The 20,680-nt window shown below is 48.1% G+C and overlaps 1 protein-coding gene across 1 annotated transcript in view; it reads left to right on the forward strand.

The window, feature by feature from the left end:
- dlec1 (DLEC1 cilia and flagella associated protein) overlaps window positions 1–20,680 on the forward strand; it is a 114,731-nt gene that overhangs the window by 36,035 nt on the left and 58,016 nt on the right. The window contains exons 12-14 of the mRNA XM_052516252.1: window positions 2,941–3,133; window positions 3,228–3,449; window positions 14,451–14,544. Coding sequence (XP_052372212.1) covers window positions 2,941–3,133; window positions 3,228–3,449; window positions 14,451–14,544 — 509 coding nt within the window. The remainder of the gene's footprint in view (window positions 1–2,940; window positions 3,134–3,227; window positions 3,450–14,450; window positions 14,545–20,680) is intronic.

Below are 20,680 nucleotides of genomic sequence, written 5' to 3' on the forward strand. Positions count from 1 at the left end.
CCATCATCAACAACACATTAGACCAGCTACCTGCCCTAACCCTTAAACTAACCACCATCAACAACACATTAGACCAGCTACCTGCCCTAACCCTTAAACTAACCACCATCAACAACACATTAGACCAGCTACCTGCCCTAACCCTTAAACTAACCACCATCAACAACACATTAGACCAGCTACCTGCCCTAACCCTTAAACTAACCATCATCAACAACACATTAGACCAGCTACCTGCCCTAACCCTTAAACTAACCACCATCAACAACACATTAGACCAGCTACCTGCCCTAACCCTTAAACTAACCACCATCAACAACACATTAGACCAGCTACCTGCCCTAACCCTTAAACTAACCACCATCAACAACACATTAGACCAGCTACCTGCCCTAACCCTTAAACTAACCACCATCAACAACACATTAGACCAGCTACCTGCCCTAACCCTTAAACTAACCACCATAACCACCATCATCAACACATTAGACCAGCTACCTGCCCTAACCCTTAAACTAACCACCATCAACAACACATTAGACCAGCTACCTGCCCTAACCCTTAAACTAACCATCATCAACAACACATTAGACCAGCTACCTGCCCTAACCCTTAAACTAACCACCATCAACAACACATTAGACCAGCTACCTGCCCTAACCCTTAAACTAACCACCATCAACAACACATTAGACCAGCTACCTGCCCTAACCCTTAAACTAACCACCATCAACAACACATTAGACCAGCTACCTGCCCTAACCCTTAAACTAACCACCATCAACAACACATTAGACCAGCTACCTGCCCTAACCCTTAAACTAACCACCATCAACAACACATTAGACCAGCTACCTGCCCTAACCCTTAAACTAACCACCATCAACAACACATTAGACCAGCTACCTGCCCTAACCCTTAAACTAACCACCATCAACAACACATTAGACCAGCTACCTGCCCTAACCCTTAAACTAACCACCATCAACAACACATTAGACCAGCTACCTGCCCTAACCCTTAAACTAACCACCATCAACAACACATTAGACCAGCTACCTGCCCTAACCCTTAAACTAACCATCATCAACAACACATTAGACCAGCTACCTGCCCTAACCCTTAAACTAACCATCATCATCAACACATTAGACCAGCTACCTGCCCTAACCCTTAAACTAACCACCATCAACAACACGTTAGACCAGCTACCTGCCCTAACCCTTAAACTAACCATCATCAACAACACATTAGACCAGCTACCTGCCCTAACCCTTAAACTAACCACCATCAACAACACATTAGACCAGCTACCTGCCCTAACCCTTAAACTAACCACCATCAACAACACATTAGACCAGCTACCTGCCCTAACCCTTAAACTAACCACCATCAACAACACATTAGACCAGCTACCTGCCCTAACTCTTAAACTAACCACCATCAACAACACATTAGACCAGCTACCTGCCCTAACCCTTAAACTAACCACCATCAACAACACATTAGACCAGCTACCTGCCCTAACCCTTAAACTAACCACCATCAACAACACATTAGACCAGCTACCTGCCCTAACCCTTAAACTAACCACCATCAACAACACATTAGACCAGCTACCTGCCCTAACCCTTAAACTAACCACCATCAACAACACATTAGACCAGCTACCTGCCCTAACCCTTAAACTAACCACCATCAACAACACATTAGACCAGCTACCTGCCCTAACCCTTAAACTAACCACCATCAACAACACATTAGACCAGCTACCTGCCCTAACCCTTAAACTAACCACCATCAACAACACATTAGACCAGCTACCTGCCCTAACCCTTAAACTAACCACCATCAACAACAACACATTAGACCAGCTACCTGCCCTAACCCTTAAACTAACCATCATCAACAACACATTAGACCAGCTACCTGCCCTAACCCTTAAACTAACCACCATCAACAACACATTAGACCAGCTACCTGCCCTAACCCTTAAACTAACCACCATCAACAACACATTAGACCAGCTACCTGCCCTAACCCTTAAACTAACCACCATCAACAACACATTAGACCAGAACCAAATGTAATGTTTCAGATCTGATCTATATGTTTCTGTCGATGTTTGCAGAAATCTCTCTTTCTGTAGAATACTTTTTCTCACCTTTTTTTCCCTCTCTGTCTCTGTCTGTTTCTACTCTCTCTGTCTGTTTCTACTCTCTCTGTCTGTTTCTACTCTCTCTGTCTGTTTCTATTCTCTCTCTGTCTGTTTCTGCTCTCTCTGTCTGTTTCTATTCTCTCTGTCTGTTTCTACTCCCTCTGTCTGTTTCTACTCTCTCTCTGTGTTTCTACTCTCTCTCTGTCTGTTTCTACTCTCTCTCTGTCTGTTTCTACTCTCTCTCTGTCTGTTTCTACTCTCTCTGTCTGTTTCTACTCTCTCTCTGTCTGTTTCTACTCTCTCTGTCTGTTTCTACTCTCTCTCTGTCTGTTTCTACTCTCTCTGTCTGTTTCTACTCTCTCTCTGTCTGTTTCTCTCTCTCTGTCTGTTTCTACTCTCTCTCTGTCTGTTTCTACTCTCTCTGTCTGTGTCTACTCTCTGTCTGTCTCTGTCTGTTTCTACTCTCGCTCTGTCTGTTTCTACTCTCTCTCTGTGTTTCTACTCTCTCTCTGTCTGTTTCTACTCTCTCTCTGTCTGTTTCTACTCTCTCTCTGTCTGTTTCTACTCTCTCTGTCTGTCTCTGTCTGTTTCTACTCTCTCTCTGTCTGTTTCTATACTCTCTCTGTCTGTTTCTATACTCTCTCTCTGTGTTTCTACTCTCTCTCTGTCTGTTTCTACTCTCTCTCTGTCTGTTTCTACTCTCTCTCTGTCTGTTTCTTCTCTCTCTCTGTCTGTCTCTGTCTCTCTCTCGCTCTCTCTCTTTATGTCTGTCTGTGTGTCAGTCACTTGGAGCTGGCGTTCCATTGGCAGATCATGCAGCCCAACTTGCAGACCCTCCTCCCTGGGGAGATCCCTGACCCCGCCCACATCCAGTACCACTTGGCCAATGACGACGTGTTCTACGTCAGCCCCGCCTCCGGCCTGCTAACCCCCCTACAGGACCATGAGTTCCTCCTTACATACCAGCCCCAGCAGGTAACCTCTGACCTCTAACCCGACTGGACCATGAGTAGCTGTAGGGTGTGATTCACTAGGTGCATCAGTAAAAGTTGATGTGTGTTTTATCCAGTTGATGGACTACCACCGTGTGTGTCACCTGGTAGTGAGGGACGTCCCAGAGCTGCCCAGAGAGGATGAACCTCTGGACACCGCCCCCAAGGTGAACGATGTGATTGTCATGGAGATAGAGGTCAAAGGGTTGACACAGGCCTACCAGGTCCTGTTGGAGCCTTACTCTATTCATATCCCTGGAGAGGTGTTCATAGGCACCACCATCCGCAGGAGCTTCAAGGTAATCAGTTCTGATAGTACATCAATGAGATACTTTATGTTTACCCAGTGGGCAAATTGACTAAGTGACGCGCTTACGTCCAAACTGGCCAAGTGACGCGCTTACATCCAAACTGGCCAAGTGACGCGCTTACATCCAAACTGACCAAGTGACGCGCTTACGTCCAAACTGGCCAAGTGACGCGCTTACATCCAAACTGGCCAAGTGACGCGCTTACATCCAAACTGGCCAAGTGACGCGCTTACATCCAAACTGGCCAAGTGACGCGCTTACATCCAAACTGGCTAAGTGACGCGCTTACGTCCGAACTGACCAAGTGACGCTTACATCCAAACTGGCCAAGTGACGCGCTTACGTCCAAACTGACCAAGTGACGCGCTTACATCCGAACTGGCCAAGTGACGCGCTTACATCCAAACTGGCCAAGTGACGCGCTTACATCCAAACTGGCCAAGTGACGCGCTTACGTCCAAACTGGCCAAGTGACGCGCTTACGTCCGAACTGACCAAGTGAAGCGCTTACATCCAAACTGGCCAAGTGACGCGCTTACGTCCAAACTGACCAAGTGAAGCGCTTACGTCCAAACTGGCCAAGTGAGCGCTTACATCCGAACTGGCCAAGTGACGCGCTTACGTCCAAACTGGCCAAGTGACGCGCTTACGTCCAAACTGACCAAGTGACGCGCTTACATCCAAACTGGCCAAGTGAAGCGCTTACGTCCAAACTGGCCAAGTGACGCGCTTACATCCAAACTGGCCAAGTGACGCGCTTACGTCCAAACTGGCCAAGTGACGCGCTTACATCCAAACTGGCCAAGTGACGCGCTTACATCCAAACTGACCAAGTGACGCGCTTACGTCCAAACTGGCCAAGTGAAGCGCTTACATCCAAACTGACCAAGTGACGCGCTTACATCCTAACTGGCCAAGTGACGCGCTTACATCCAAACTGACCAAGTGACGCGCTTACATCCAAACTGGCCAAGTGAAGCGCTTACATCCTAACTGGCCAAGTGACGCGCTTACATCCAAACTGACCAAGTGACGCGCTTACATCCAAACTGGCCAAGTGAAGCGCTTACATCCAAACTGGCCAAGTGAAGCGCTTACATCCAAACTGACCAAGTGACGCGCTTACGTCCAAACTGGCCAAGTGACGCGCTTACATCCAAACTGACCAAGTGACGCGCTTACATCCAAACTGGCCAAGTGAGCGCTTACATCCAAACTGGCCAAGTGACGCTTACATCCAAACTGGCCAAGTGACGCGCTTACATCCAAACTGGCCAAGTGACGCGCTTACATCCAAACTGGCCAAGTGAAGCGCTTACATCCAAACTGGCCAAGTGAAGCGCTTACATCCAAACTGGCCAAGTGAAGCGCTTACATCCAAACTGGCCAAGTGACGCGCTTACATCCAAACTGACCAAGTGAAGTGCTTACATCCAAACTGGCCAAGTGACGCGCTTACATCCAAACTGACCAAGTGACGCGCTTACATCCAAACTGGCCAAGTGACGCGCTTACATCCAAACTGACCAAGTGACGCGCTTACATCCAAACTGACCAAGTGAAGCGCTTACGTCCAAACTGGCCAAGTGACGCGCTTACATCCAAACTGGCCAAGTGACGCGCTTACATCAAAACTGGCCAAGTGACGCGCTTACATCCAAACTGGCCAAGTGACGCGCTTACATCCAAACTGGCCAAGTACGCGCTTACATCCAAACTGGCCAAGTGACGCGCTTACATCCAAACTGACCAAGTGACGCGCTTACATCCAAACTGGCCAAGTGACGCGCTTACATCCAAACTGGCCAAGTGACGCGCTTACATCCAAACTGACCAAGTGAAGCGCTTACATCCAAACTGGCCAAGTGACGCGCTTACGTCCAAACTGGCCAAGTGAAGCGCTTACATCCAAACTGGCCAAGTGACGCGCTTACGTCCAAACTGGCCAAGTGACGCGCTTACATCCAAACTGGCCAAGTGACGCGCTTACATCCAAACTGGCCAAGTGACGCGCTTACGTCCAAACTGACCAAGTGACGCGCTTACATCCAAACTGGCCAAGTGACGCGCTTACATCCAAACTGACCAAGTGACGCGCTTACGTCCAAACTGGCCAAGTGACGCGCTTACATCCAAACTGGCCAAGTGACGCGCTTACATCCAAACTGGCCAAGTGACGCGCTTACGTCCAAACTGGCCAAGTGACGCGCTTACATCCAAACTGGCCAAGTGACGCGCTTACATCCAAACTGGCCAAGTGACGCGCTTACGTCCAAACTGGCCAAGTGACGCGCTTACGTCCAAACTGGCCAAGTGACGCGCTTACATCCAAACTGGCCAAGTGACGCGCTTACATCCAAACTGGCCAAGTGACGCTTACATCCAAACTGGCCAAGTGACGCGCTTACGTCCAAACTGGCGCGCTTACGTCCAAACTGACCAAGTGAGCGCTTACATCCAAACTGGCCAAGTGACGCGCTACATCCAAACTGGCGCGCTTCCAAACTGGCCAAGTGACGCGCTTACGTCCAAACTGGCCAAGTGACGCGCTTACATCCAAACTGGCGCGCTTACATCCAAACTGACCAAGTGACGCGCTTACATCCAAACTGGACCAAGTGACGCGCTTACATCCAAACTGGCGCTTACATCCAAACTGACCAAGTGACGCGCTTACATCCAAACTGACCAAGTGACGCGCTTACGTCCAAACTGGCCAAGTGAAGCGCTTACGTCCAAACTGGCCAAGTGACGCGCTTACGTCCAAACTGGCCAAGTGACGCGCTTACATCCAAACTGACCAAGTGAAGCGCTTACATCCAAACTGGCCAAGTGACGCGCTTACATCCAAACTGGCCAAGTGAAGCGCTTACATCCAAACTGGCCAAGTGACGCGCTTACATCCAAACTGGCCAAGTGAAGCGCTTACATCCAAACTGGCCAAGTGACGCTTACATCCAAACTGGCCAAGTGACGCGCTTACATCCAAACTGGCCAAGTGACGCGCTTACGTCCAAACTGGCCAAGTGACGCTTACATCCAAACTGGCCAAGTGAAGCGCTTACATCCAAACTGGCCAAGTGACGCGCTTACATCCAAACTGGCCAAGTGAAGCGCTTACATCCAAACTGGCCAAGTGACGCGCTTACATCCAAACTGACCAAGTGACGCGCTTACATCCAAACTGACCAAGTGAAGCGCTTACATCCAAACTGACCAAGTGAAGCGCTTACATCCAAACTGACCAAGTGACGCGCTTACATCCAAACTGGCCAAGTGACGCGCTTACATCCAAACTGGCCAAGTGACGCGCTTACATCCAAACTGGCCAAGTGACGCGCTTACATCCAAACTGACCAAGTGAAGCGCTTACATCCAAACTGGCCAAGTGACGCGCTTACGTCCAAACTGGCCAAGTGACGCGCTTACATCCAAACTGGCCAAGTGACGCGCTTACATCCAAACTGGCCAAGTGACGCGCTTACATCCAAACTGGACCAAGTGACGCGCTTACGTCCAAACTGGCCTGACGCGCTTACGTCCAAACTGACCAAGTGACGCGCTTACATCCAAACTGACCAAGTGACGCGCTTACATCCAAACTGGCCAAGTGACGCTTACATCCAAACTGGCCAAGTGACGCGCTTACATCCAAACTGGCGCCACGTCCAAACTGGCCAAGTGACGCGCTTACATCCAAACTGGCCAAGTCCAAACTGGCGCTTACATCCAAACTGGCCAAGTGACGCTTACATCCAAACTGGCCGCGCTTACATCCAAACTGACCAAGTGACGCGCTTACGTCCAAACTGGCCAAGTGACGCGCTTACATCCAAACTGGCCAAGTGACGCGCTTACATCCAAACTGGCCAAGTGAGCGCTTACATCCAAACTGGCCAAGTGACGCGCTTACATCCAAACTGGCCAAGTGAAGTGATCCAAACTACATCCAAACTGGCCAAGTGACGCGCTTACATCCAAACTGGCCAAGTGACGCGCTTACATCCAAACTGGCCAAGTGACGCGCTTACATCCAAACTGGCCAAGTGAGCGCTTACATCCAAACTGGCCAAGTGACGCTTACATCCAAACTGACCAAGTGAGCGCTTACATCCAAACTGGCCAAGTGACGCGCTTACATCCAAACTGGCCAAGTGACGCGCTTACATCCAAACTGGCCAAGTGACGCGCTTACATCCAAACTGGCCAAGTGACGCGCTTACATCCAAACTGGCCAAGTGAGCGCTTACATCCAAACTGACCAAGTGACGCGCTTACATCCAAACTGGCCAAGTGACGCGCTTACATCCAAACTGGCCAAGTGACGCGCTTACATCCAAACTGGCCAAGTGACGCGCTTACATCCAAACTGGCCAAGTGACGCGCTTACATCCAAACTGACCAAGTGACGCGCTTACATCCAAACTGGCGCGCTTACATCCAAACTGGCCAAGTGACGCGCTTACATCCAAACTGGCCAAGTGACGCGCTTACATCCAAACTGGCCGCGCTTACATCCAAACTGGCCAAGTGACGCGCTTACATCCAAACTGGCCAAGTGACGCGCTTACATCCAAACTGGCCAAGTGCGCTTACATCCAAACTGGCCAAGTGACGCGCTTACATCCAAACTGGCCAAGTGAAGCGCTTACATCCAAACTGGCCAAGTGACGCGCTTACATCCAAACTGGCCAAGTGAAGCGCTTACATCCAAACTGGCCAAGTGACGCTTACATCCAAACTGGCCAAGTGACGCGCTTACATCCAAACTGGCCAAGTGAAGCGCTTACATCCAAACTGGCCAAGTGACGCGCTTACATCCAAACTGGCCAAGTGAAGCGCTTACGTCCAAACTGGCCAAGTGAAGCGCTTACATCCAAACTGGCCAAGTGAGCGCTTACATCCAAACTGGCCAAGTGACGCGCTTACATCCAAACTGGCCAAGTGACGCGCTTACATCCAAACTGGCCAAGTGTCCAAACTGGCAAGTGACGCGCTTACATCCAAACTGGCCAAGTGAAGCGCTTACATCCAAACTGGCCAAGTGAAGCGCTTACATCCAAACTGGCCAAGTGAAGCGCTTACATCCAAACTGGCCAAGTGACGCGCTTACATCCAAACTGGCCAAGTGACGCGCTTACATCCAAACTGACCAAGTGACGCGCTTACATCCACCAACTGACGCGCTTACATCCAAACTGGCCAATCCAAATCCAAACTGGCCAAGTGACGCGCTTACATCCAAACTGACCAAGTGACGCGCTTACATCCAAACTGGCCAAGTGAGCGCTTACATCCAAACTGGCCAAGTGAAGCGCTTACATCCAAACTGGCCAAGTGACGCGCTTACATCCAAACTGACCAAGTGACGCGCTTACATCCAAACTGGCCAAGTGAAGCGCTTACATCCAAACTGACCAAGTGACGCGCTTACATCCAAACTGACCAAGTGACGCGCTTACATCCAAACTGGCCAAGTGAAGCGCTTACATCCAAACTGGCCAAGTGACGCGCTTACATCCAAACTGGCCAAGTGACGCGCTTACATCCAAACTGGCCAAGTGACGCGCTTACATCCAAACTGGCCAAGTGACGCGCTTACATCCAAACTGGCCAAGTGACGCGCTTACATCCAAACTGGCCAAGTGACGCGCTTACATCCAAACTGGCCAAGTGACGCGCTTACATCCAAACTGGCCAAGTGACGCGCTTACATCCAAACTGGCCAAGTGATGGCGCTTACATCCAAACTGGGCGCTTAAGTCCAAACTGTACCGCTTACGTCCAAACCCATGGACCCAAACTGACCAAGTGACGCTGATGGTCTGTTCTCCAAACCACCATGGTACCAGTAGTCTCTGATGGCGTTACATCCAAACTGGCCAAGTGGTGCGCTTAGTCATCCAAACTGGTCTGTTCTCCAGACCAATGGCCAGTAGTCTCTGATGGCGCTTACATCCAAACCACCATGGTGTCGCTTACATCCAAAACTGGACCACCATCCAAAGTCTCTGGCGCTTCGTCCAAACTGGCCAAGTGATGCGCTTACATCCAAACTGGCCAAGTGACGGTCTTACATCCAAACTGACCAGTAGTCTACGCGCTTACATCCAAACTGGCCAAGTCTCTGATGCGCTTACATCCAAACTGGCCAAGTGACCGCTTACATCCAAACTGGCCAAGTGACGCTTTCCAAACATCCAAACTGGCCAAGTGACGCGCTTACATCCAAACTGGCCAAGTGACGCTTTGTCCTTCACTGACCAAGTGACGCGCTTACATCCAAACTGCCAATGGCTTACGTCCAAACTGGTCCATGGTGAGCGCTTACATCCAAACTGACCAAGTGAGCGTTACATCCAAACTGGAGGTGGTCCAAACTGACCAAGTGGTCACAAATCTGGAAGTGGAGCCCCATGCTGTCCAAACTAGGACACATCATGGTCAATCTGGAGGTGCGCTTACATCCAAACTGACCAAGTGACGTACACATCATGGTCCATCTGACCAAGTGGAGCCCCCTACTGGGGAAACTGGCGCATCATGGTCCAAACTGACCAAGTGAGCCCGCTTACATCCAAACTGGCCACATCATGACGCTTACATCCAAACTGGTGTGACGCGCCGTCCTGCTGACCAAGTGACGCGCTTACATCAAATGGTCCCCCCTGACCAAGGACGCGTACACATCTGGTCACATCATGGAGGTGGAGCCCCCTGCTGAAAAGCTACATCCAAACTGGCCATCATGGAGGTTACATCCAAACTGGCCAGGTACACATCATGGTACATCAAACTGGTGGCGCTTACGTCCAAACTGGCCAAGTCATGGACATCATGGAGGTTACGAAATATCCAAACTGGTCACCAAGTGAGCCCCTCTACTGGGGAAAACTGGCCATCATGGCTTACATCCAAACTGGCCAAGTGACGCGCTTACATCCAAATGGTCACATCCAAACTGGCCCCCTGGCCTTACGTCCACATGGCCATCATGAGGTGGAGCCCAAACTGGCCAAGTAGCTACACATCATGGTCACATCCAAACTGGCCAAGTGAGCCCCCTACGTCCAAACTGGCCAAGTCATGGCTTACATCCAAACTGGCCAAGTGGAGCCCCTTACGTCCAAACTGGCCAATCAGTGGTCACATCCAAACTGGCCAAGTGCCGCTGGGGAAATACGTCCAAACTGGCCATCATGGAGCTTGGAGCCCCGTCCAAACTAGGACCACATCATGGCGCATCATGGACGTCCAAACTGACCAAGTGAAGCGCACATCCAAACTGACCAAGTGAGCGTGGAGCCCAAACTGGCCAAATGACACATCATGGTCACATCCACTGGAGGTGGAGCCCCCGTCCAAACTGGCCAGGTGACGCGCTTACGTCCAAACTGGCCAAGTGACGCTGCTGGGAAATAGGTACATCAAACTGGCCAAGTGGAGCGCCCCCTGCTCCAAACTGGCCACACATCATGGTCACATCAAACTGACCAAGTGAAATAGCGTACACATCATGGTCACATCAGTGGACGCTTACATCCAAACTGGGCGCTTACATCCAAACTGACCAAGTGATCGCGCTTACATCATGGAGGTGAGCCCCCAAGTGAAGGTACATATCATACGTCCAAACTGGAGTGGAGCTTACCCCAAACTGGGAAATGAGCTTACATCCAAATGGCCAGAGGTGGAGCCCCCTTACATCCAAACTGGCATCAGAGTGGACCCCTTACTCCAAACTGACCATCAGTGGTCACATCCAAAGGTGGAGCCGCTACGTCCAAACTGCCAAGTGATCATGGCTTACATCAAACTGGAGGTGAGCCGCTTACATCCAAACTGGCCAATCATGGTCTTACATCAAACTGGAGCCCTTACGTCCAAACTGGCCAAGTGACGCTACACATCAAACATCATGGAGTGGAGCCCATCCAAACTGGCGCGCTTACATCCAAACTGGAGCGCTTACATCCAAACTGGGTGGAGCCCCTGCGCTTACATCCAATCTGGAGGTGGAGCCCCCTGCTGGGGAAGTGACGCGCTTACATCCAAACTGACCAATCATACATCCAATCTGGCCAAGTGGAGCGCTTACGTCCAAACTGACCAAGTGGAGCCCCTGCTGGGGAAACAGGTACAAACATCGCACGTCAAACTGAGCCCCGCTTACATCCAAACTGACCAAGTGGAGCGCTTACATCCAAACTGGCCACATCATGGTCACATCCAAACTGGTGGAGCCCCCTGCTGGGGAAATACGTCCAATCATGGCATCATAGAGTGGAGCCCCTGCGTCCAAACTGACCAAGTGACGCGTTACATCCAAACTGGAGCGCTTACGTCCAAACTGACCAATCATGCTTACATCAAACTGACCAAGTGAGCGCTTACATCCAAACTGGCGCTTACGTCCAAACTGACCAAGTGACGCTTACATACACATCATGGTCACATCATAGAGGTGGAGCCCCTGCTTAAATCCAAACTGGACATCAAGTGGAGCCCCCTGCTTACATCCAATCATGGTCACATCATAGAGGTGAGAGCCTGCTCCAAACTGACCAAGTCATGGTCACATCAAGAGTGGACCAAGTGGGACGCGCTTACATGGTCAAACTGGGTGGAGCCCTTGCTGTCCAATAGACCAATCATGGTCACATCCAAACTGGCCAAGTGCCCCGCTTACATCCAAACTGGTCCATCATGAGGTGGAGCCCCAAACTGAAAGGTACACATCATTCACATCAAAGGTGGAGCCCTTGCGTCCATGACCACATCATGGTTACATCCAAAGGTGGAGCCCTTGCTCCAAACTGACCACATCATGGTCACATCAAAGGTGGAGCCCCCTGCTGGGCTTACGTACACATCCCCGCTTAGCCCCTGGGGAAATAGGTACAATCATGGTCACATCAGTGAGGTGGAGCCCCTGCTGGGGAAGTGCGCTTACGTCCAAACTGGCCAAGTGGCTTGGACATCCAAACTGGGTGGCTTACGTCCAAACTGGCCAGAGTGACGCCCGCTGCTCCAAACTAGGTACTTCACGTCCAAATGGCCAAGTGAGCCCCGCACGTCCAAACTGGCCAAGTGAGCCCGCTGCGTCCAAACTGGCCACATGATGCTTACATCCAAACTGGCCAAGTGGAGCCCCCGCCAAACTGGCCACAGGGTCACGTCCAAGGTGGCCAAGTGCCCCCGCTTACGTCCAAACTGGCCATCATAGAGGTGGAGCCCCTGCTTACATCCAAACTGGCCAAGTGCCCGCTACGTCCACAACTGGCCATCATGACGGTGGAGCCAAACTGACCAAGTGAAGCGTCACATCATGACCAAGTGGAGCCCCTGCTGGGGAAATCCAAACTGACACATCATGGTCACATCAAACTGGAGCCCCTGCTGGGGAAATAGGTACTTATCATGGTCACATCATGGAGGTGGAGCCCCCTGCTGGGGAAATAGGTCCAAACTGACCACAGTGAAGCGCTTACATCCAAACTGGCTGGGGAAATGACGCGCTTACATCATGGAACTGGCCAAGTGGTGGAGCCCCTGCTGGTGAAATAGCGCTTACACATCATGGCCATCATGGAGGTGGACCCCCAAACTGGCCATATCATGGTCACATCATCCAAGCCCCCTGCTGGGGAAAGCGCTACACATCAAACTGGCCATGACCCCTGCTACGTCCAAACTGACCATGGTCAATCATAGAGCGTGGAGCCCCTGACCAAGTGAGCGCTTATCATGGTCAAATCTGAGGTGAGCCCCCTGCTGGGGAAATACATCCAAATCTGGACCAAGTGAGCCCCTGCGTCCAAACTGACCAAGTGACGCGCTGGAGCCCCGTCCAAACTGGCCATCATGAAGTGCTTACATCCAAACTGACCAAGTGACGCTTACGTCCATCATGACCAAGTGGAGCCCGCTGCGTCCAAGGTACATATCATGGTCACATCAGAGGTGGAGCCCCTGCTTAAATCCAAACTGGCCAAGTGACGCGCTTACCCCAAACTGGCCAAGTGACGCGCATACGTCCAAACTGGCCAAGTGAAGTGCTTACATCAAACTGACCAAGTGAGCCCCGTCCAAACTGACCAAGTGGCGCTTACATCCAAACTGGCCAAGCCCCTGCTGGCTTACGTCCAATCTGGCCAAGTGAGCGCTTACATCCAAATAGGCCATGGTCATAGCGCTTACCCCTGCTGGCCAAGTGACACATCATGGTCCACATCATGACCAAGTGAGCCCCGCTTACGTCCAAACTGGCCAAGTGACGCGCTCACATCCATGACTAAGTGGAGCCCCTGCTACATCCAAACTGGCCAAGTGACGCCCCTGCTACATCCAAACTGGCCATCATGACGCGCTTGGAGCCCATCCAAACTGGCCAAGTGACGCGCTGGTCACATCCAAACTGGTACCAGTAGTCTCTGATGGTCACATCTCCAGACCACCATGGTACCAGTAGTCTCTGATGGTCTGTTCTCCAGACCACCATGGTCACATCAGTAGTCTCTGATGGTCTGTTCTCCAGACCACCATGGTACCAGTAGTCTCTGATGGGGTTCTCCAGACCACCATGGTCACATCAGTAGTCTCTGATGGTCTGTTCCCCAGACCACCATGGGAAATAGTCTCATCATGGTCTGTTCTCCAGACCACCATGGTACCAGTAGTCTCTGAAGGTCTGTTCTCCAGACCACCTGGGACCAGTAGTTTCTGATGGTCACATCTCCAGACCACCATGGAACCAGAACAGTCATGGATGGTCTGTTCCCCCAGACCACCATGGTACCAGTCATGGTCTTGGATGGTCTGTTCTCCAGACCACCATGGTACCAGTGGAGCCTCTGATGGTCTGTTCTCCAGAACCACCATGGTACCAGTAGTCTCTGATGGTCTGTTCTCCAGACCACCATGGTACCAGTAGTCTCTGATGGTCTGTTCTCCAGACCACCATGGTACCAGTAATCTTTGTCTCTTCAGATGTGGAACAACAGCAGATCCAGAATCACCTTCCATTGGGAGAGGAGCAGTGACTGTCACATCATGGAGGTGGAGCCCCCTGCTGGGGAAATAGGTACACATCATGGTCACATCATAGAGGTGGAGCCCCCTGCTGGGGAAATAGGTACACATCATGGTCACATCATAGAGGTGGAGCCCCCTGCTGGGGAAATAGCTACACATCATGGTCACATCATGGAGGTGGAGCCCCCTGCTGGGGAAATAGGTACACATCATGGTCACATCATGGAGGTGGAGCCCCCTGCTGGGGAAATAGGTACATATCATGGTCACATCATAGAGGTGGAGCCCCCTGCTGGGGAAATAGGTACACATCATGGTCACATCATGGAGGTGGAGCCCCCTGCTGGGGAAATAGGAACATGCCATGGTCACATCATAGAGGTGGAGCCCCCTGCTGGGGAAATAGGTACACATCATGGTCACATCATAGAGGTGGAGCCCCCTGCTGGGGAAATAGGTACATATCATGGTCACATCATGGAGGTGGAGCCCCTGCTGGGGAAATAGGTACACATCATGGTCACATCATAGATAGATGGAGGCCAATGTATAAATAACATATATGGTATATATATTTATTTCCTTTATTATTTCCCCATAACCCTACCACCCATCCCTAATTGAAGTAAACGAATGAACAGCAACACTTGGGACGTATATTTCCAGCTTATCCATACTGTATACATTAAACACACAGTCTATGTATTTAGTCCTCATCCTTCCAGCTTATCCATACTGTAACATTTAACACACAGTCTATATATTTAGTCCCCTCCTTCCAGCTTATCCATACTGTATACATTTAACACAGTCTATATATTTAGTCCTCATCCTTCCAGCTTATCCATACTGTATACATTTAACACACATGGTCATATATTTAGTCCCCCTCCTTCCAGCTTATCCATCATGTATACATTTAACACACAGTCTATATATTTAGTCCCCATCCTTCCAGCTTATCCATACTGATACATTTAAACACAGTCTATATATTTAGTCCCCCTCCTTCCATCTTATCCATACTGTATACATTTAACACACAGTCTATATATTTAGTCCCCATCCTTCCATCTTATCCATACTGTATACATTTAACACAGTCTATATATTTAGTCCCCATCCTTCCATCTTATCCATACTGTATACATTTAACACAGTCTATATATTTAGTCCCCCTCCTTCCAGCTTATCCATACTGTATACATTTAACACAGTCTATATATTTATTCCCCCTCCTTCCAGCTTATCCATACTGTATACATTTAACACACAGTCTATATATTTAGTCCTCATCCTTCCAGCTTATCCATACTGTATACATTTAACACAGTCTATATATTTAGTCCCCATCCTTCCAGCTTATCCATACTGTATACATTTAACACAGTCTATATATTTAGTCCTCATCCTTCCATCTTATCCATACTGTATACATTTAACACAGTCTATATATTTAGTCCCCATCCTTCCAGCTTATCCATACTGTATACATTTAACACAGTCTATATATTTAGTCCCCATCCTTCCAGCTTATCCATACTGTATACATTTAACACACAGTCTATATATTTAGTCCTCATCCTTCCAGCTTATCCATACTGTATACATTTAACACAGTCTATATATTTAGTCCTCATCCTTCAGCTCCACTCAACCCCTCCCATCTATCTCTGAAAACCATCCAGTTTTTCTTTCTATTTGCCATATATTTTTCAACTGTGCTGTCTGTGATGTTTCACAAAAGTTCTGAAATATGTTAATATGTTAGAAATATGTTATCTACATAAGTATTCAGACCCTTTGCGATGAGCCTTGAAATTGAACTCAGGTGCATTCTGTTCCCATTGATCATCCTTGAGCAGTTTCTACAACTTGATTGGATTCCACCTGTGGTAAATTTAATTGATTGGACATGATTTGGAAAGGCACACACCTGTCTATATAAGGTCCCACAGCTGACAGTGCATGTCAGAGTAAAAACTAAGCCATGATGTCGAAGGCATTGTCCATAAAGCTCAGAGACAGGATTGGGTTGAGGCACAGATCTGGGGAAGGGTACCAAAAAATGTCTGCAGCATTGAAGGTCCCCAAGAACACAGTGGCCTCCATCATTCTGCAGCATTGAAGGTCCCTAAGAACACAGTGGCCTCCATCATTCTGCAGCATTGAAGGTCTCCAAGAACACAGTGGCCTCCATCATTCTGCAGCATTGAAGATCCCCAAGAACACAGTGGCCTCCATCATTCTGCAGCATTGAAGGTCCCTAAGAACACAGTGGCCTCCATCATTCTGCAGCATTGAAGGTCTCCAAGAACACAGTGGCCTCCATCATTCTGCAGCATTGAAGGTCTCCAAGAACACAGTGGCCTCTATCATTCTGCAGCATTGAAGGTCCCCAAGAACACAGTGGCCTCCATCATTCTGCAGCATTGAAGGTCCCCAAGAACACAGTGGCCTCCATCATTCTTAAATGGTAGAAGTTTGGATCCACCAAGACTCTTCCTAGAGCTGGCCGCCCTGCCAAACTGAGCAATCGGGGAAGAAGGGCCTTGGTCAATGGTCACTCTGACTGACAGAGCTCAGAGTTCCTCTGTGGAAATGGGAGAACCTTCCAGAAGGACAACCTTCTCTGCGGCACCACCAATCAGGTCTTTATGGTAGAGTGACCAGACGGAAGCCCTCCTCAGTAAAGGCACGACAGCCCGCTTGGGTTTACCAATAGGCACCTAAAGGACTCTCAGACTATGAGAAACATGATTCTCTGGTCTGATTAAACCAAGATTGAATTCTTTGGCCTGAACACCAAGCATCACATCTGGAGGAAACCTGGCACCATCCCTACGTTGAAGCACGGTGGTGGCAGCATCACGTCTGGAGGAAACCTGGCACCATCCCTACGTTGAAGCACGGTGGTGGCAGCATCATGCTGTGGGGTTGTTTTTCAGCAGCAGGGACTGGGAGACTAGTCAGGACCAAAGGAAAGATGAACGGAGCAAAGTACAGAGAGATCCTTGATGAAAACCTGCTCCAGAGCACTCAGGATCTCTGACTGGGGCGAAGGTTCACCTTTCAACAAGACAATGACCCTAAGAACACAGCCAAGACAATGCAGGAGTGGCTTCAGGACAAGTCTCTGAATGTCCTTGAGTGCCCAGCCAGAGCCCAGACTTGAACCCGATCAAAGATCTCTAGAGAGACCTGAAAATAGCTGTGCAGCAACGCTCCCCATCCAACCTTGAGAGGATCTGCAGAGAAGAATGGTAGAAACTCCCCAAATACAGGTGTGCCAAGCTTGTCGTGTCATACCCAAGAAGACTCTATGCTGTAATTGCTGCCTAAGGTGCTTCAACAAAGTACTGAGCAAATGGTCTGAATACTTATGTAAATGTCATATTTCCTTAAATGAAACTGGTATGCTTTTTCATTCATCACAATTTTCTTTAGCCAATTTTGGTCGTTAATGCAGGGCTGACAGACAAGTTCCTTACTTTATCCCCTTTCTTCTTGCCTCTTCCATTTTTGCGGTAATGCTGCAATTCGTTGGTTGTAATTCTGGTGAGAGCAGACATTTCCATATTTTTTTGTTAGCTGCATCTATGACATAACTCCACCAGTCCTATTTATGAAGATTATACAAAAAATCGAATTATTCCCTAAATATTGTTTTTTTTTAACCATAGAGGTCTAATGATTTAATATTTCATTATTTCTGCCCTCTGAATTCATATTCATTATATAAATAGGCCCATTTAATTTTGTCTGACTTGCCGTTCCAAATATAATGGAATCTTTTTGCTCATATCATTTTAAAAACAAGTCGCTCGGTGTAGGCAAGACCATAAGCATATCGGTAAACTGGGATATGACTAAAGAGTCAATCAGGGTAAACTGGGATATGACTAAAGAGTTAATCAGGGTAAACTGGGATATGACAAAAGAGTTAATCAGGAGTAAACTGGGATATGACTAAAGAGTTAATCAGGGTAAACTGGGATATGACTAAAGAGTTAATCAGGGTAAACTGGGATATGACTAAAGAGTTCATCAGGGTAAACTGGGATATGACTAAAAGAGTTAATCCGGGTAAACTGGGATATGACTAAAGAGTTAAGCAGGGTAAACTGGGATATGACTAAATAGTTAATCAGGGTAAACTGGGATATGACTAAAGAGTTAATCAGGGTAAACTGGGATATGACTAAAGAGTTAATCAGGGTAAACTGGGATATGACTAAAGAGTTAATCAGGGTAAACTGGGATATGACTAATGAGTTAATCAGGGTAAACTGGGATATGACTAAAGAGTTAAGCAGGGTAAACTGGGATATGACTAAAGAGTTAAGCAGGGTAAACTGGGATATGACTAAAGAGTCAATCAGGGTAAACTGGGATATGACTAAAGAGTCAATCAGGGTAAACTGGGATATGACTAAAGAGTTAATCAGGGTAAACTGGGATATGACTAAAGAGTTAATCAGGGTAAACTGGGATATGGCTAAAGAGTTAATCAGGGTAAACTGGGATATGACTAAAGAGTTAATCAGGGTAAACTGTGATATGGCTAAAGAGTTAATCAGGGTAAACTGGGATATGGCTAAAGAGTTAATCAGGGTAAACTGGGATATGACTAAAGAGTTAATCAGGGTAAACTGGGATATGACCAAAGAGTTAATCAGGGTAAACTGGGATGTGACTAAGAGTTAATCAGGGTAAACTGGGATATGACTAAAGAGTTAAGGAGGGTAAACTGGGATATGACTAAAGAGTTAATCAGGGTAAACTGGGATATGACTAAAGAGTCAATCAGGGTAAACTGGGATATGACTAAAGAGTTAATCAGGGTGAACTGGGATATGACTAAAGAGTTCATCAGGGTAAACTGGGATATGACTAAAGAGTTAATCAGGGTAAACTGGGATCTGACTAAAGAGTTAATCAGGGTGAACTGGGATGTGACTAAAGAGTTAATCAGGGTGAACTGGGATATGACTAAAGAGTTAATCAGGGTAAACTGGGATATGACTAAAGAGTTAATCAGGGTAAACTGGGATATGACCAAAGTGTTAATCAGGGTAAACTGGGACATGACTGAAGAGTTAATCAGGGTAAACTGGGATATGACTAAAGAGTTAATCAGGGTAAACTGGGGATATGACTAAAGAGTTAATCAGGGTAAACTGGGATATGACTAAAGAGTTAATCAGGGTAAACTGGGATCTGACTAAAGAGTTAATCAGGGTGAACTGGGATGTGACAAAGAGTTAATCAGGGTGAACTGGGATGTGACTAAGGAGTTAATCAGGGTGAACTGGGATGTGACTAAAGAGTTAATCAGGGTAAACTGGGATATGACTAAAGAGTTAATCAGGGTAAACTGGGATATGACTAAAGAGTTAAGCCCAGGGTAAACTGGGATATGACTAAAGAGTTAATCAGGGTAAACTGGGATCTGACTAAAGAGTTAATCAGGGTGAACTGGGATGTGACTAAAGAGTTAATCAGGGTGAACTGGGATGTGACTAAAGAGTTAATCAGGGTGAACTGGGATATGACTAAAGAGTTAATCAGGGTAAACTGGGATATGACTAAAGAGTTAATCCAGGGTAAACTGGGACATGACTAAAGAGTTAATCAGGGTAAACTGGGATATGACTAAAGAGTTAATCAGGGTAAACTGGGATATGACTAAAGAGTTAATCAGGGTAAACTGGGATCTGACTAAAGAGTTAATCAGGGTGAACTGGGATGTGACTAAAGAGTTAATCAGGGTGAACTGGGATGTGACTAAAGAGTTAATCATGGTGAACTGGGATATGACTAAAGAGTTAATCAGGGTAAACTGGGATATGACTAAAGAGTTAATCAGGGTAAACTGGGATATGACTAAAGAGTTAATCAGGGTAAACTGGGATATGACTAAATAGTTAATCAGGGTAAACTGGGATATGACTAAAGAGTTAATCAGGGTAAACTGGGATATGACTAAAGAGTTAACCAGGGTAAACTGGGATATGACTAAAGATCTTTAATCAGGGTAAACTGGGATATGACTAAAGAGTTAATCCAGGGTAAACTGGGATATGACTAAAGAGTTAATCAGGGTAAACTGGGATATGACTAAAGAGTTAATCAGGGAAACTGGGATATGACTAAAGAGTTAATCCAGGGTAAACTGGGATATG

This window comes from Oncorhynchus keta, unplaced genomic scaffold, assembly GCF_023373465.1.
Source record: "Oncorhynchus keta strain PuntledgeMale-10-30-2019 unplaced genomic scaffold, Oket_V2 Un_scaffold_4195_pilon_pilon, whole genome shotgun sequence".
In the NCBI taxonomy this organism is placed as follows: domain Eukaryota; kingdom Metazoa; phylum Chordata; class Actinopteri; order Salmoniformes; family Salmonidae; genus Oncorhynchus; species Oncorhynchus keta.